Genomic DNA, 18,546 nt, shown 5'->3' on the forward strand with positions numbered 1-18,546 from the left:
CCATACGTAAGTCGGGGCACAAATCAAGATCCTTCCCCAATTTTTTCCATGAGGCCAAGGTCAAGGAGCCAGAAACGGCATACCAAGGGGCAACTCTATCTACCTCCTCAACAAAGTGCTTAAGAACCTTGTCCCCTAGCTTTAGGTCTCTTTTCTTAAGGAGATTTTCAAGTGATGTTTGGATTGACTGTGACGACCCCATAACGGGTCAAAAGTAACCGCAGCTTATCTACGTCCGCCTTAAGTCACTGTTAGAATCAAAAAGATGTCTTGGCGCGGCCCACGGCTTATCTACGTCCGACTTACGGCAACAGCGAGAAACCGAAAGTACGGCTCGCCTTTCTGCTCTTTCATTTACAAGAGACTAATTTGGCGCCGCGATGGAGTGCAACGGACTACAACTACAACTACAACTACAACTACAACTACAACGACAACTACAACGGACTGATGTGCTGTTGGAAACTTGTTAACACCACCGCCTATGTTCACAGATATAACTGGCCAGGAGGAAGAGTAGAAGAGCTAAAATAGCGATGATAATGGCCTCTGGAAATCTAAACCACAATCCGGACAAACCCAATACCTGGGAAAGAGTTAAAGAAAAGAGTTCATGTTCAGGCATACCTTTCCGATGCGTAGTCTAGCCACAGTTCTGAACCCTCCCCGTCGCCGAGGGGTCTCCGAAGGTGCTGACGATGGTCTGGTCACAATTCCCGGGTTTTTCGGCACCAAATGTCCCGCGCTGATTTTCCCGCCAGCAAGAAACAACGCGGCACACAAACAGGATCCTTCTGTAGCAAGCTTTAATGCGTCTTGAGAGGGAGAGCATCAGCTTCACAAGGCGGAGACCCCAAGCCCGAAAACCGCCTCCCTTATATAGGAGATTTCTCTCGCCTCGGACGTGGCGATTCTCTATAGGCCAAATTCTTGTCACCCGAGGTGACGTTGTCAGGCGGGCAACTGGCACCATGAACGGTTAATGCCAGCACATGCGCGGATCACTTGTTCATCTCCAGAGGCAGGCGATGTCGGTGCCATCTTATAATGGCGACGATGTGGGGTGGCGCCCCACATAGCTCCTTGATGAACAAAGCAGTTTTAAACTTTCCTCAAACAAACCCAACAAAGGGACATTCAACACATAAGTGCCATGCATTTTGGAAAGAAACTGAAAAAAAATCAATGAGAAAGGACATATGTTTGTTCAATACAAACATGAATATGATGATTTGAGCAAAGAAAAAAAAACAGCGCCTAAAACAAGCAGATTCTCTGGTCTCCTGCTCCACCTGCTGCCTTACTATGTGCTACTAAGCAAGTGCTGGAACAAGTGCTGTTTGGAGAAGAGAGGGCCAGTCACTCTCTAGCAAACCCTATATATTATATAAGGTTCACTAAATTCTAACTGTATGTATAGCTTCAAATATTGTAGGTTTCACTGATACTGCAGAAGGGTTCTCTTTTCATTATATTTTGTAATTTTGCACAGATTCCTAAACTTTAATATTTCCTAGAGGAAAATCTTTAAAGTAGTCATAATTCACTTTTTGGTTAAGCTTTTTCAATGTTTCCATTCCACAGTTGAACCAGAGAATTGCTGGTTGCTGCTGAGCCATAATTTCTTGGTAATACATCCTTTGGTAGATTTCATTTGAAAAATGCACACATTTCTAGAATCATATTCAATGTTTGAAATAATGTTACTGAGATGTGCGTCTAGCTCACTATCTTTAAACATATTTTGAGGATTAATCTGCTTTATGCAATTATAAAACCATTCTTAGAAAAGTTTCTAGTATGAAAACGCAATGACAGTATATCCATATCCTTCTCTTTCAGTGAGCCGTTGACTGTGACAGCACTGTGGCTAACATGGCACCCAAAAAGAAGACTATCAAGAAGAACAAAGCAGAGATCAACGAGATGACCATCATTGTAGAAGACAGCTCCCTAAGCAAGCTGAATGCTCTAAATGGGCTTCTGGAGGGAAGCAACAGCCTTAGCTGTGTTTCTTCCGAACTAACAGACACTTCTTATAGCCCCAACCTCCTCGAAGGTTTAAGTAAAATGCGGCAAGAGAGCTTTCTATGTGACTTAGTCATCGGTACCAAAACCAAGTCCTTTGATGTCCATAAATCAGTGATGGCTTCATGCAGCGAGTATTTTTATAACATCCTTAAAAATGATCCATCCACGAAAAGGGTAGACCTCAATGATATCGCCCCTTTGGGGCTAGCCACAGTGATCGCGTATGCTTACACGGGAAAGCTGACCCTTTCTTTATACACAATAGGAAGCATCATTTCTGCTGCTGTGTACCTCCAGATCCACACCCTTGTAAAGATGTGCAGCGATTTTCTGATCCGAGAGATCAGTGTGGAGAATTGCATGTACGTGGTTAACATTGCGGAGACCTACTGCTTGAAAAACGCAAAGGCAACAGCCCAGAAATTCATCCGGGATAACTTCATCGAATTTGCAGAATCCGATCAATTTATGAAGCTTACGTTTGAACAGATTAACGAGCTTCTCGTAGACGACGACTTACAATTGCCTTCTGAGCTCGTAGCATTCCAGATCGCAATGAAATGGTTAGAATTCGACCAAAAGAGAGTGAAGCACGCGGCAGATCTTCTAAGCAACATTCGCTTTGGTACCATCTCTGCACAAGACCTGGTCAATTATGTTCAAACCGTACCGAGGATGATGCAAGACGCTGATTGTCATAAACTGCTTGTGGACGCCATGAACTATCACTTACTCCCTTATCATCAAAACACACTGCAATCTAGGCGCACAAGAATTAGAGGCGGCTGCCGAGTTCTGATCACTGTTGGGGGACGCCCTGGCCTGACTGAGAAGTCCCTTAGTAGAGACATTTTATATAGAGACCCTGAAAATGGATGGAGCAAGCTTACAGAAATGCCAGCCAAGAGTTTTAATCAGTGTGTGGCTGTGATGGATGGATTCCTTTATGTAGCAGGTGGTGAGGACCAGAATGACGCAAGAAACCAAGCCAAGCATGCAGTCAGCAATTTCTGCAGGTACCCATTGCTTGGTTGGTAATGCCAATGAATCGAAATGTGAAGAAACTGCCTTGACTCAGAATTAATAATGCCTGTTATCTTAATTCATTAGACAAACTGGTAGTAGTGGTAGTAGTGGTAGTAGTGGTAGTAGTGGCAGTAGTAATGCTTTAGACATTTTGCACCTTTTTGATAAAGTGCATCCAAGATGTATGCACCCTAGATTTTTTTTTTTTTTTACTTTGTGATTTTTTTTTCAGTTACCATGGAAGGGGACAGATTTTATTCGGCATATTTATACATACATGCCATTCCATTTTCTTATGCATACCCCTTGCCCACTCTCCTTCTCTGTTCTGCCTCTCTCTTATTGGTCCCCTTGTGGTTCCTTAGAGTCCTCATGTTTCCATATCACATGAGTTCTGTTACCACCCTGCCCTTAAAATCTTTTCCTCCCCTTTCATGGTTACCTTTCTATTTTCATCACACACACAGAGAGAGACACAGACAGACAGACAGACACACACACACACACACATATGGAGAGGGAGACACACAGAGAGAGAGAGAGAGAGAGAGAGAGAGAGAGAGAGAGAGAGAGAGAGAGAGAGAGAGATTTAAATTCTGCATATGAGAAAACATGAACCTGTCATTTTGAATCTAACTTATACTTTGTTCAACATAATGCCATCCGGTTGTGTCTATCTCTCCCGAAATTTCATGCTTTCATTTTTTAAATCTGAACATTTCTGTTGTGCATTTCTCACATTCTCTCTGTCCATTCATCTGTTATGGCACATCTTGACTGATTCCAGTTCCTGGCTACTGTGAATGGTGCAGCAAGAAGCACAGCCGTACGCTCACCTCCTTGTCTGGGTTCACACCCTCTGGGTCAGGTGACAGTTGTGCTTTGGGTTTTTGACGAGCCTCCGTACTGATTTTAGTACTGTTTATACTCTTACTGGAGGTGATTAAGGGTCCCTCTTTTCCCACCCCCTCACTAATCTTTTTGTCATGTGTTGTCTTAACGATATCCTTTCTGATTAAGGTGACACGGAATCTCAAAGCAGTCTTAATTTGTACTACCCCAATGGCTAAGAATATTGAACAAAGTCCTTATATTATTGACTCTTATTGTTTTCTCTTTTAGAGTTATCTATTCAGTTCATTCATTCATTTATTTTTGCAGTTCATTAGATAGTCTAAATATTGATCCTTATTTGTTACAGATGCAGCAGAGATATCCCCCATCTGCAGTAGGGGATAGAGTTTATGGCTTAGTGGGTAGAGGGCTTAGTACAGAAGACCTGAGGCTAGGTCCTCGGACATAAAAAGCCAGACACAGGAAGCAGCACATGAGCCTGTGACTTTAGCACATCCCTCTGGGAGGAGACAATGCTAGAGAGAAAAGAATTAAGAGAAGCAGGAGGGACAGCAAGCCAGGACCAGGCAGTAGGAAAAAGGGGACACATTGTCTGTAGCAAAGATCAACACCCAGTGTTGTCTTCCAGATTCTTTCCATGTCCCATGACACATGCAGGCCCACACTCTCATACAGCATATACATACTCACACACAACATAGACACATATCACACACACACACATCATATTCACACACATCATATTCACACAGATAACAAAAATTTTAGAAAATAATAAAGCAGTCCAAATTTTCTTGAAATTCCTCTATGGACAGCTGTGAGATTCATAGCTGGTAAATTGAATACAGTTATTAAAACATGGCAGCTAATTATTTTTAAATATTTGAAAGTTAAGTAGCATAGAAGAAATCATTTTTGAACACGTATAAAACGGGCAAAACCATACTACAACGTTCAAAAATGCATATTACCTTTGTCTATAATAAAATTAATTAAACTTGAATGTATGTGAAGAGCTTACGAAAGGCGCTTATGTCATGGCAGGGGTACAAAATGAAACATGACCAAGGAGCAGATGTTTTAGGATACTCTTTATTGTCTCGAGTGTGTTTACCCACCACTCACCAAGACTCCGAACAAAGCATTGGAAAGATAGCTCAGACTTCTTGCCAAGGACCCAAGTTTAGTTCCCAGTACCACACCGGGTGACTCACACCAGCCTGTACTTCCAGCACCAGGGTATCAAGCACACTCTTCTAGCCTCTAAAGGCACCTGCACTCACATGCACACACCCACACCCACACAGACACATACACACACAAACATAATAAATATAGTTCTATATTCATATATGCATGTGATATATCAATATAATCAGTATGTTTTGCATTATGGCATATGTCTTATATAATTTATCTCTATATATGTTATATTTATATGTATAAATATATTATTTTTTTAAAAAAAGAATCCAAGCAATTGATTTTCAGACTTTTTATTCCTTCTTGGTTCTGGGCCTTGAACCCGGTGCCTTGCCTATGTGAAACAAGTGCTCTACCTCCAAGACATAGCTTCAGACCAGCGCTCCTTTCTTATCTATAACTACACTTCTGATTTTATCTGGGACAAAGGTGAACTCTCTTGACAGAACTTCTGAACTCTGTGAACAAGGGTCCATGTAGTCACCAGCTCTGCCTCCTTCCCTGAACTCAGCTGGGTTTCTTGACATTTAATACTCAAGCTAGTTTTCTTTGTTAAAAAAAAAAAACTTTATATGTGAAAAATACTACAGCACTAAAAATAAATAAAAATAAAATAAAATAAATCTATAAACTGGAACTTTTACCAGTAGGAAACTATTAAGAGAGATCCATCCTTTGTTGATGCTTTTACACATAATTCCATTGGTCTCTCTCTAACAGGTTCAGAGGTGTGGCTTAGCTTTCTAGCAGTGCGATGAATGGCCAACGCCAGTGAGAACCTTTAAAGAGAAGAAATCTAATCAGGCAATGCCTATTCTAATTAAGCAGCAAGAAAGAGCTAGGGATATTGGTGTCTGAAAAATGAGTAGAATTACCTTTTTTTAATTTAACATTTTTATACATTTAATAAGATAATATCACATAAAATAATAGGATAGGCACAAACTAAGAAAGTAAAAAAAAAAAAACAAAAAACAAAAACAGGATAAGTGTTATTGCCATTTTTGTTTACAGGACGGAGTCAGAAAATGGAACAAATTAAGATGACTAGGGAATTGTCTTTAATGTACAGGTTCCCTCCTATGCCCAGTTCCTCTCCTGTGGCCCATTAAATCCGGGGACAGAACGGGGTGAGGGGGAATTGTAAGAGCAAAGAGATTTCAGTGGGATCTTCTTGTTATTTGGTTTGGTTGTTTGAGGGTATAGCTAAAGGAACTATCTTCTGAATGGGGAGAGAGGGGAATATCCCCCCCTTTTTTTTTCTAAATGAGACGAGGTTGGGTGGGGGAGGCAGAACCCTACCTGTAGCAGGGTGGGGAAGTTAGAGGCGGGGCTGAATTGGGGCTCTTCCCTGCAGGAGGTGGGGACAAGATCACGTTTCCCTCTTCTGCAACAACGGTTCTCCTGCATCAACCGGTCCTCTCTCATCTCAGGTACGATCCCCGCTTCAACACCTGGATTCACTTGGGCAGCATGATCCAGAAGCGCACGCACTTCAGCCTGAGCGTGTTCAACGGGCTGCTGTACGCGGTGGGCGGCCGTAACTCCGAGGGCAGCCTGGCTTCGCTGGAGTGCTACGTGCCCTCCACCAACCAGTGGCAGCCCAAAGCGCCGCTCGAGGTGGCGCGCTGCTGCCACGCCAGCGCCGTGGCCGACGGCCGCGTGATCGTGACCGGCGGCTACATCGGCAGCGCGTACTCGCGCTCCGTGTGCGCCTACGACCCGGCGCTCGACGCGTGGCAGGAGCTGCCCCAGCTGAGCACACCCCGAGGCTGGCACTGCGCGGTGGCGCTGGGCGACAGGCTGTACGTGATGGGGGGCAGCCAGCTGGGGCCGCGCGGGGAGCGCGTGGACGTGCTCACGGTGGAGAGCTTCAGTCCCGCAGCGCGCCAGTGGAGCTTCGTGGCGCCGCTGCCGGTGGGCGTGAGCACGGCGGGTGTCTCGGCGCTGCACGGGCGAGCCTACCTGCTGGGCGGCTGGAACGAGGGGGAAAAGAAGTACAAGAAATGCATCCAGTGCTTCAACCCCGAGCTCAACGAGTGGACGGAGGACGACGAGCTGCCCGAGGCCACCGTGGGCGTGTCCTGCTGCACGCTGGCCATGCCCAACAGCGTGTCCCGAGAGTCACGGGCCAGCTCGGTGTCCTCCGTGCCGGTCAGTATCTGAACGCATTGCTTCCCAATGTGGTCAAACTGTGAGTGGGCCACCAGGAAAATATACACCATTTAGTACAGTGATGGTGGTTCAAATCGATCCAGAGGAGTGCCTGGACCGCTTTAAATTCTTAGTTTGGCACCATCTACCTCAGTCTTTCCCTCACCTTCCACCAAAAAAAATAAAGGGCTGTAGTCAACAAAAGAAGCAATTTCATTATGCAGCCACTGGGTGGCCACTGGAGTTTGTTACAGGCACTCTTCCAAGGAGGCTCGCTTCCTAAATTCATAGCAGTTACACACACGCTGAGATTTTCCCACAGTGTACACGTGAAACCTACTCGTCTATACAATTTCCTATCCAAAGGAGTATTTTCCTCTCGTTTCTTTGAAGGAAGTTGAAAATACCCACTTCACATTTGCAAATGAAAATAGTCTACATCTATAAAGACTTAATTCTATATTTCAACAGAAAATTATTCTTTCCCCCTACTTGACTGGAAAGAACTTTTAAAAAGATCTCATGATATAGCCACAAAGCTTTTAACAGGATGTGGCTGGAAAGCTATACATTCTACCTAGGAAACGACAAGGTGACAGTTTGGGGTTAACGGTGTATACCCCCTCATTCTGTCCTTGAAGCTTCTGCCATTTTCTATCATAAAATCCTACTCTCAGAAAAGGAACAGTTTTCTGTCATTTAATTTATAGTGTAAATTAAAATCATTTGGCATTTTTCTTAGAAATATTTCCACTTGTATCTCTAATCCTTATATAGAGAGAATTTTGTTTTTCTTTTTTCTGGATGGGCCTGGTACACACTATTACTCTACCCGGGAGCTAACTACATATCCAGTCCTCGCTTTATTTTAATATTTGAGACATGGTTTCACTAAGTAGACCAGGCTAGCCTCAAACTCCCAGTGCCTCCTGAGTGATGGGATTTAAGGTATGTGCCACCACTCACAGCCCTCTTTCTTATTTTAAAGTAGGATTTTACTAGGTTGCCAGGCTGGCCTTGAATTTAAAACCCTTCTGCTTCAGCATCCCCAGTAGGCTGGAATTACAGGCGTGTACCATCAGGTACAGCTTTATCTTACTCAGGTATGGTCAAATTGCCTCTAACATTAGCCCAAATAATCACCAAATAATACTATGTTCTTGAATGAATATCATTAACTGCAGCTTAGCCTTTGGCTGTACAGCCAATAGCAGTAATTTTACTGATCCCTCTTTCACATGGAGATGCTGAAGGAAATATTTGGGGTTCTCGGACTTGGCAATCACCAGATGAATAGATGGGTTCCTCACTGAGGAGTGCTGATAGCTAACTTAAAATATTAACCCCCAAAATAATGCTCTTTATGATTTACTTTTGTTAATACCACTTTGCAAATCAAAGGGTATCTATTTGCTTAGTTGGTGGGGCCTTTTCTTTTCTTTTTTCCTTTTCTTTTTTTTTTTTTTTTAGACAGGGTCTCACTATGTAGCTCTGGCTGCCCTAGAACTCATTTAGGTTGACCAAGCTGGTCTCAGACTCCGTGAGATCTGTCTGTCTCTGCCTCCCGAGTGCTGAAATTAAAGGCTTACGTCATCCTGCCTTGCAACGTGTATTTTCCTGCTACCATTTCCTTGAGTTATCTGCCAAGTTTGGAAGAAAGGGGAAGAACTGTAGTAAATGATGGATATTTTCCTTTAATATATCAGTTTATCTTCACAGTGTATTTGTTTGGGGAAGGAAGTGTCTATCAACCATGCCTTCTGTACAATTAGAGAATTTGGAGGGTTGGAGAGGCATCTGGAACTATATCTTGGTTATTACCAATCCCAGCCTTTCCTATTACATGTGTGTTGTAGCTGTCATGGTCATGTCTAAAGCCCAGTCCCCTTGTCTGTGGGTTAACACATCTGTAGGTGCAGCTAGACCCAAGATGAAGATATTTGAAAAAAAAAATTGCATAGTAAACATGTACCAAATATTTTCTTTTCCCCCTCCCCCTGAGCAATATAGCACAACAATTTGTATAGAAATTGCATTGTATTAGATTTTATAATACCCTAGAAACAATATAACTTATAGAAGAAGATGTGAGCAGGTTGTATGTAAATAGTACATGCTACTTTGTAGATGGGACATGAGTGTCACTGTATCCCAGCAGAGGATGGGGCATGTCCTGGTACTAGTCTCCCAAGGACACTGAGGGATGGCTACATCTTATTCCAACTGTGAAAAGTGGTTCAAATAAAACATTCTTGAGATAACCTTCCTCATCACCCCTTACAAAAAGTTCTGTTTGGGGTATTCAACAGTGATGCTCAGGAACAGACTGTAAACACTTTAAATAAGTAAGACACCATTAGCACAAAAATACAGAGAGAAAGAGGAGTTCCATCAATTACAGGGAAAACCTAAAGGCACCTGCTCTTTTGCCTCCATGACCGTGCAGGCTGGAAAACAAAACTCTGTGAGAAAATATTTTGGGGATCATTTGGCCACAACTTGCTAAGGGCAGCCATCACATCTTCTCAGGGCAGTATAGACACACCTCTGCAATTAATGCCTACAGTATGTGGGTAATTTTGAGAGAGAAAAGGGTGCTTCGTTGGGGGCTACAAATAATTGAATAGACTGATGTAATTCATTTCTGTGCACTAATAGCTGTGCCTCAATAGAGAATGTAGAGGTGTGTGAAGAGAAGGACCTAGGGCTGTGGATGAAATAAAAGTCAACTCGTTGTAACATCTTAGGATTTAAAACATGGGGAGAGAGACAGAAAATAGAGGGACCTCAGTTGGAGCTGGTGAGGTAGAATGCAAAGCCCGCGAGGTTGCTTTCCAGAGGTAAACCACAGCCCTATTACAGCCCCTGGGTAAATTGCAATCACTTATGTTCTGTGTTGTTAATCTGAAGACTCAGAAAATATACACAGCAGGGCTTACCACATCCTGGTGCACTGAGGTTGATAGGATATGGTACATGAAAGCTAGTGAATTTTTGAGCCCCAGAATAGCCTGCACTGCCATTCAGGACACAAATGCAAGGAGATGCAATATGTTCTGTACCCTTCTAAGTCTTTAATCCATTTCCAAGTTGCTGCTCCTGGGAGGCACAGTCCGCTTTCCAACTGCAAACTTTACATGCTTTTACTGTGGTTCCTGCTTACCTCTATTCAGTTACAGCCACAAGGTAGGACCCAAACATGGACTTGTGTTTATTTTTCTCAAAGAAAATGTCTTGTGATTTTTGTTAATGCCTGAGTTCTGTGATTAAATAAATGTACCAGCTCAGCTTATCAGAAAATACCATGTTACCCAGCAGCCAAAACAATAAAACTCAAGCTGCCTTTTTCTGAATGGACCAGAGACCCAATAAGAACGTCTCCAGGAAGCCAGATCTTAATAGAGTATGTCCATCTTCTCTGGGCTCCCAGGCCAACCTGTGAACTCTTCTTAACTTACCAGTTAATTTCAGTAGGCTGAGTTCATTTCCTTTTCACTTCCTGTTGTAAGGATGGGTCACAAATAGAAGGTAGGGGTCTGGTGCTTAGACATGGTTCTCTAGACTGATGGTGGGGATGTGAGGAAGCGTTCTAGCTGAGGTGATAAGGAAGTGAGTCCTGAAAGGTTCTACGCTTTAAGACAGGGTGATAATGATACTGTGTGTGTTTTACAGCAGTGTGTAAATAGAAGTTATGTGGCAACAGGAGGTAGGTTTCCCACCCCCACTCCCACTATCCTGCCCAAGTGTCTTCGGAATTCGACTAAATTATCAAGTTAAATGGACTTAAGTCAATTAGTTGCATTTGTTTTCCCTTAGTTACAACAGACTCCACCTCTGTAATTGCTGAGAGCTGGGCCCCTACCCCAGCATAGGCAGAAGGCAGCAAGAAAAGGCATTCTTTTCATAGCAATACAAATTATACTCAATACTTTCCAATCTAAATTACTAGAACTAAAGGATTCAAATATTAACAATTTACCCCCATAACGTGCCATTTAGCATTCCCTCGAACAGAGTTTGACACAAAATGTTTATCTTGGACACTCCTAAAAAAAAAATGTTTGTTGTGGTTGTTTAATCCAGCAAATTTTGGCAGAAATCTCGTTGGCTTAAAACATTCTGGTTTCCTCTAAAGAACAACAAAGAAACCCATACGTTGTGTTATTTTGTAACTTCACCACTGTTAATAAAGCTGCATATAAAAAGAGTTTGATCCATGCTCACATGCAGGCAGTTTTGAGTATTGTTTCTTTGATGCTTGGAGTATTTATGTTTTTCTTATTTAGTTGTTGCTACTCAGCGAAGTGGAAACAGCATCAGCAAAAAGAAATGTTCGTTGAAAATATTCCCACAGCTTGGAGATAGAAAAAGAAAGAGGCATACAACAGCACTAGTGGTTAGAACGACAGAAACCAAATGTTGCCATTCAGTACTGATAACTACAATATTACATAATTGCATGTTAATCCTCATCCCACGTCTACCTGAGAGCCTCAAGGACAAAAGACCAAATCCACTATTGTCCAATTAGACCAAGCTGTATTTTGGGGTGCACCTGGAACTGACTGGTGCTAAGTCAGAATTTGAGAGACTAGCCTGCCAGCCTCTTGAGGTCCTTTTTCTAGGAGAGATGCGGTGTTTACAGGGGCGAGAAAGTTGGCTGTTCTACATTGTTAGAAATGAACAGGAAGGAACAGGGTAGGAACACACTTTGTGTGAATGGGGTCGCAAGTTTAGGTTGATAAACATGATTTTGCAGTTTACATCAGAACTAGGAAACAGGAACTTATTCTTAATTACAAATAAGAACCTGAACTTGCAAGGACTTAACACAGGACAAGCAGGAACGTATTTGGTAACTATGAACAGACACCTTAACCTGCACAGGACAAATAGGAATTTGTTCTTAACTATCTTAACTGCAAACAGAAACCTTAACCTATAAGGTATACTTGTTCCTGTTTTGGTTTCCTGAACAGAGTCTGTCTCACCCAGATTCACCACCATTTGCAGTGAAATAAATATACAGGAAACAGATTCTTGTTATTCAATAGAAATCTAGTAACCTTCCCTTTCCATCACTGCTTTCCAAATGAGCCATCGGCAGGTAACCAACATAACAGAAGGAGCCTTGATCTAATCAAATACTTAAGTAATATTCTTGAAGCCAGCTTAGTCATATAAGTACATACTAAGTGGAAACGAAATTCCATAGTACATACTAAGTAGAAACATTGTAGCCTTAAGCCTCTGTGGGTTGGGTAGCCACATGAGACTAGCTACAAACAGAAGCCAGCTGGTGCTAGAGTCCCAGTTCTGAGCATAGGAGCCAGAGTCTCTAACTCTCTGAAATGGCTTTCAACTCCCAGTAAGCCCAACTTTCTCTTTGGGTTTCTACTCTATCCAGTTCACATACCAGTCTATCTTCACAGTCGAGGGCAGATGTGAAATCGCTTAACAGTGTTAATCACATCCAGGCTACACTGGGATGTCTCAAATGAGTGACTATTGGGCTCTGATGTTTTGGTTGAAGCTTGGTGGAAAGCCTTGAAGAGTTTTTAGACTGACCTCCAGGCTTTCCCCTCACTGAAGTGGTACTGACAATCCCTCAGAGGTCTATCTCAAGAACTTCGGAGGAGGAAGGAATGTTGTTAGCCACATTCACAGTTTGATTTAGAAGTAGGTTTTATGTGCTCATAAAAAGCACCGATCTTCCCAATTCCAGATCAAGCAGGCTCCTTGGGGAATAATGAGAAAGAAGGTGATTGGAGAGCTGCATCAGCCTGGTTAGCCTAAGACCTTACACAGCTGCTTCCCTTGGGCCTTCCTTTCAATACAGCCTGACCAGAACTCCAATTTTGCCTTGATATTGAACTTTAACTGCAGAGGTGACTGCAACGTTAAAAACACTGGCTTTCTTCTTTCATTATTATTCCCAGAACAGGAAAAGGGGGAGATGAGCAATTTTATAATTGTAGCCAGTATTTATCTCCACCCCTCAGTCACAGCATGCTCAAAGAAGGGGCACAGGGGACAGAAGTTAACAACCCAGCTCTTGATTTGAGATACAGGTCTTCACCAAAGACTCCATATTTCAGCTTTCTGTTTCCTTCCATCTAGGGACATCTCCACTCTCAGTTAAAGGGAAAGGCTACAAAAGATCTATTTTTGTAAGGTCGGTATGGATACTCTCTGTATCAAATCTGCTCATATTCAAGGGTGCTACTTAGGTGAAAGTGTGTTATGAAATGTCTTATGTACACGTGTTAGAAAGTCTATGGAAAAAAGTAGTTTTCACAGTCTCATCTTGCCTGTGGATAGATATCATCACGGGATAAGAGCTCTTGACTCCAATTCTAAGAAGGGGTAAAGGGTCCACACTTTGGTCTTCGTTCTTCTTCAGTTTCATGTGTTTACAGAGACAAAGTTTGGAGCTAAGACAAAAGGATAGATCACCTAGAGACTGCCATATCCAGGGATCCATCCCATAATTAGCCTCCCAACAATGACACCATTGCATACACTAGCAAGCGTTTGCTGAAAGGACCCTGATATAGCTGTCTCTTGTGAGACTAAGGCCGGGGCCTAGCAAACACATAAGTGGATGCTCACAGTCAGCTATTGGATGGATCACAGGGCCCCCAATGGAGGAGCTAAAGAAAGTATCCAAGGAGCTAAAGAGATCTGCAACCCTGTAGGTGCAACAACATTATGAACTAACCAGTACCCCGGAGCTCTTGAGTCTAGCTGCATATGTATCAAAAGATGGCCTAGTCGGCCATCACTGGAAAGAGAGGCCCATTGGACACGCAAACTTTATATGCCCCAGTACAGGGGAACGCCAGGGCCAAAAAGTGGGAATGGGTAGGTAGGGGAGAGGGGAAGGGTATGGGGGACTTTTGGGATAGCATTGGAAATGTAATTGAGGAAAATACGTAATGAAAAAAAAAAAAGAGCTCTTGACTCTACCCAACTCCCATTCGACTCTGCTGACCCTGGGCTGAAAGCCCCCTCTGGGTCAATAGATGGCCACTCTGCTCCCTCTGCTTTCTAATGCTACCTTGTCCCTTCCTTTACACTGTCTCAACCCAGCATTCTTACAGCAAAGTCTAGAGCAGGCATGAAATTTATGCTGTAAGCTGCAATGTCTGCAGAAATCTAGATCCCACAGACCATCAAGAAACATCTACTGTTTGGAAAATGCCCTCGTCACTATTCCCGGCATGGGTCTCCAATTCTGTCTCCATCCAGAATTTTGAACATTCTTTTGACATTACTGCTGCCATTAGCTTTAGTGTACACTGTTTGCCTGTGACTAATGCCGTTCATTGCAGCCACATGAGGAATTCTCCATATCTGACAGTCTATGGGAGAAAGGCAAACATGCAGAGAGCTTGAAAGAGGACCAATGTGCATCTATTCTTAGTTGCTGTTGTGAGGAGTCCTGGGGGGGAGGGGGGGGATGAGAAGGACATAAAATGGCTGTGCTCTGCTCCACTCCAAGTCTTTTACCCTAGCCTTAACAAGTCTTTCTTGTTGACTGAAGAGTTCAAGTTGAGAGGTGTCTTATGGAACCCCCATTCGGCATGTGTGCAGCCAAGGAAACCTTGTGTACTAGAGTGATTCTTTCCATTTGTTTAGGGAATATTCATCCAACTCGGCCGGGCACCAATCTGAAGCTAGAATACCCTTGTGAACGAGATATGGCTTCCTCTGGGATAGTAAGGAGCTGCAACCTTCCAGGAGGTGGCTCTGTTGCCCAGAACACACTCATTAAACAAGGAAAGCCAACTCTACAAAGAGCAATTAAATTAACAAGCCCAGATTTTGGCAAGCTCTGGGTTCTCCAGGTCTCTCCCAGGGGAGAGAAAGGCAAATTCAACCCAGTGTCTGCCCTCAGAGGGATCAGAATTAGTTCAAGGTTTTCTAGCCAACTCCTTTGCTGGTTATTTCTCAACATTACGCATGGCTACACTCTCTCAGCTTCAAGGATTACACCCTACAGGCTGACACTATGACCTATATTTGTATTAGTCTGTAAGAGGCATAAGAAAGTTATTAGATATGCATGTTTTATATTTCTTTCCAGCCCTCTCTTGACTTCAGCATTGTGCTTCTGGCCACAATTACAGCTCTCTCCAGCTCCTGCCAGAAGACCCTTTCCCCAATTTCCAGCTTGTAATGTATTCACATCACCAACCATAGTCTATCCAGTCACATCACCAACCATAGTCTGTCGATCACCACGGCATATTTTCTTGTAGGTTTATGTTCTGGCATCTCTTTGAGAATATGCTTCTTAGCCGAGAGGTGGTAGCTCATGCCTTTAACCCCAGCAGGCAGAGGCAGGTGGATATATGAGTTCAAGACCAGCCTGTTTTACAAAGGGAGTTCCAGGACAGCCAAGGTTGCACAGAGACCCTATCTTGAGAAACCATGCGTGTGATTGATGTGTGTGTGTGTGTGTGTGTGTACATACACATATACATATGTTTATAGATGCTTCTTAAGAATAAAGGTTTTGTCTACCTGGCTCACTGCTACATGTCCAGTGTTTAGAACAATGTCTAGCTTACAAGAGAGCCCAGCTGTCTTGGGTGAGTGAATGAAGGCAGTAAAGAGTCATCATGACTTTCTGCTTACTGGCTTCTCTCCCAACATTACACATTCACTTAATCAACAAGCATTGCTGACTGTCTATCACATGCACAACTCTTACCCTTACCCCAGGAATCACTAGAGGTGAGAACAATCAAGTTGCCATCATGATAACTAGGTTCTACCCAAACTCTTTGGAGGCAAGAAACAAGATTTCTTGGAAACATTATAGGTGAAAGAAGTTAGGCAATGAAATCTTTACTAATTTCTTTATTGAGCAATCTCACAAGATTGCTATCTCTGGGGCTATTTTCTCATTATTTTTAATTATGGCTTTCTTCCTACAACTGCCAAACATTCTAATGCATGCTAGAGCTAGTCTCACTGTATAGCTGGTGATTACCCAATGCTCACTTTACATACATCCATACACATATATGGATATACACATAACCATCATCTGATAGTATAATAGTGTGTGTGTGTGTTTTCATGGGAAGTGACACTATTAGGAGGTGTGGCCTTGTTAGAATAGATGTGGTACAGCTACATATTTGTATTGCAAGATTAATAGCTCTTACCCTAAAAGAAGGCTAAAACAGCTAACAGGTAATGTTCATCAATTCCTTAGGTAACCACATTCCTGATAATGTAGAGAAGCCTGGGAAATTTGAATTTACATATAGACACCCGAGGCCATTTCTGCCTCAAGAACAGAAGACAGAAAGCCTTCTAGGAGGACATTTGCACCCAAACCATGGTGACCTTCAAAAGCTCAGACAAGTCTCCATTAATGGCTCCATCATTTCCTCATGGGTAAAGATACTAAGGACAAGTCACTCAAGGCAAAGTCCTGAGGGAGAGACCAGTGAAGCTGGAGTCACCTGCATATAAGGAAAGTGAGATATTGTTTAAAGAAATAAAAGGTGTCAAGTTCTGTGGCAGGGATACCAGCTCTGGCTTCCGAAGTCTTCACAGAGGCTTCCTTCTGAAGATGACTTAGTGGACTGGAACCTGACCCTAGGGTGACTTTAAGAGCCAAATGCAGAAAACAGTATGGCTACGAATAGAGTTGTCACTGATGATCCCCACCCAGGGATGCTTGCTTTGAAAAGACAAAAACTGGCTCCAACAAAAACCTATGGGAAACTAAGATGTTTTCGTTGATTTGTCCTGAGACCCCCCCCCCACCTCATTATGTAGGTGCCATTGGTGACATTCAGGCCACTGCCTCTCTTCCTGCACCCACCTGCATACACAGAAGAAGGCATTTTCCGGGAGAAGAAACCTGCTTGGTAGTTATCAAAAGCTTAAGGCTCTGGGCTAAATAAATAAATAAATAAATCAGGAGAGAAGTAAGCTTCATCCTAGAATGTAGGTACACGAGTCCTCTACCACACACAGTATGTACCCCTTGCACACTTGTGTTCAGGAAGTGGGTATGATCAGTAAGGATGAGTGATGAAAGATTCTTTGCTAACGACACACATGTATTGGTTCCACTTACAGTATATAGAGCTCCGTCATTATTCCATAGAGAGAGATGCACCAAAAACAGTTCTGATTGGTGTTCTGGTGGCTTCTTGATGCTTCCAAGGGTTTGGGTAGAGTGATGTCAGCTGATACAAAGACAGATTCTCGTGCTAAGGCAAGACTCGTGGTGGATACATGATGTTTGGAGGGAATATAAACAGGACTCAATGGAGAGTGATGAGGGCTTGCTTCCATAGCTAGCTTTGCAACACTTCTTGATCTCCACTTCTCTGAGAAAGGCACAGCCGAGAACTTCTCCTGGTATCCCTGGTGGTCATGGTCCCTCTTGCTGACTTGTGCCAATGTGGCTGAGGCCTGGCTGTCAGGCTAGAGAACCTGACCTAAGTTTGAACTCAGGTAAACTCACAGGCCAGTACCTTAGTTTCCAAGTTACCCACCAACAAAACCCGAACCTAGCTCCAGTCTCTAGGCTTGCCCCCAACAAGACCTATGTCTCTAGGTTGCACACCTGACAAGACCAGTGCCTCTGGGTTATTCCCCCAACAGATCTGCACCTCCAGGTTACAAGCCCACCCCCTGCCTAATGACCACCAATGCAGAGGGAAGGAATAATTAAGTTTATGATGTGACTCCCAGCACCAGCCAATTATGTTAAAGACCATAGTAGCTCTCCAATTAAATGCTTAAACATACACACACACACACACTTATAGCTCTCTATAAAGTCTTGCCCTGATAGACATTTAGGGCTCTTCATCACCAAAACCGTCCTGTGTGACGGCAGGGTCCTGAGGGGCTCAAGGTAGCTCAAATAAAAAGGTCCTACTGTGATTGCAAGGGATGGGCTCCTGTCTGTTTTTGGACGATCACAAACATTTCCCTGGCACTACTGCTGATTTGTGTTCACTAACCCTATACTACCAAGCTGAACTGCTGGTATACTCGTGACGTGTTTGCGAGTGGACCAAGCTGCTGCTGTAGATCGTGCCTGTGAACTGAACTGCTGAGTTCCTGACAACGCAAATGGAATTTGCTCAAGAGAACAAATTCTAAACAGGTCCACTACTCCTGTATCCTAATAAGCTTTCTTTTCCACTTTGGTAGGTGGTAGGCTAGAAGGGAGGTTAACGCATTTAAGAAGGCTTATTATCATTCAAAATAGAATGAGAAAAAAATTAAAACCAC

General features: G+C 43.1%; 1 protein-coding gene across 1 annotated transcript in view; it reads left to right on the forward strand.

Moving 5' to 3' along the window:
- The window catches only part of Klhl31 (kelch like family member 31), a 37,737-nt gene extending 26,741 nt beyond the window's left edge, over positions 1-10,996 (forward strand). The window contains exons 2-3 of the mRNA XM_021173304.3: positions 1,843-3,047; positions 6,549-10,996. Of these exons, the coding sequence (XP_021028963.1) occupies positions 1,876-3,047; positions 6,549-7,281 (1,905 nt within the window). The 5' untranslated portion in view covers positions 1,843-1,875 and the 3' untranslated portion in view covers positions 7,282-10,996. The remainder of the gene's footprint in view (positions 1-1,842; positions 3,048-6,548) is intronic.
- The last annotated feature ends 7,550 nt before the right edge of the window (positions 10,997-18,546 follow it).

This window comes from Mus caroli, unplaced genomic scaffold (genome assembly GCF_978045245.1).
Source record: "Mus caroli unplaced genomic scaffold, Mus_caroli_1 scaffold_11, whole genome shotgun sequence".
Taxonomy (NCBI): domain Eukaryota; kingdom Metazoa; phylum Chordata; class Mammalia; order Rodentia; family Muridae; genus Mus; species Mus caroli.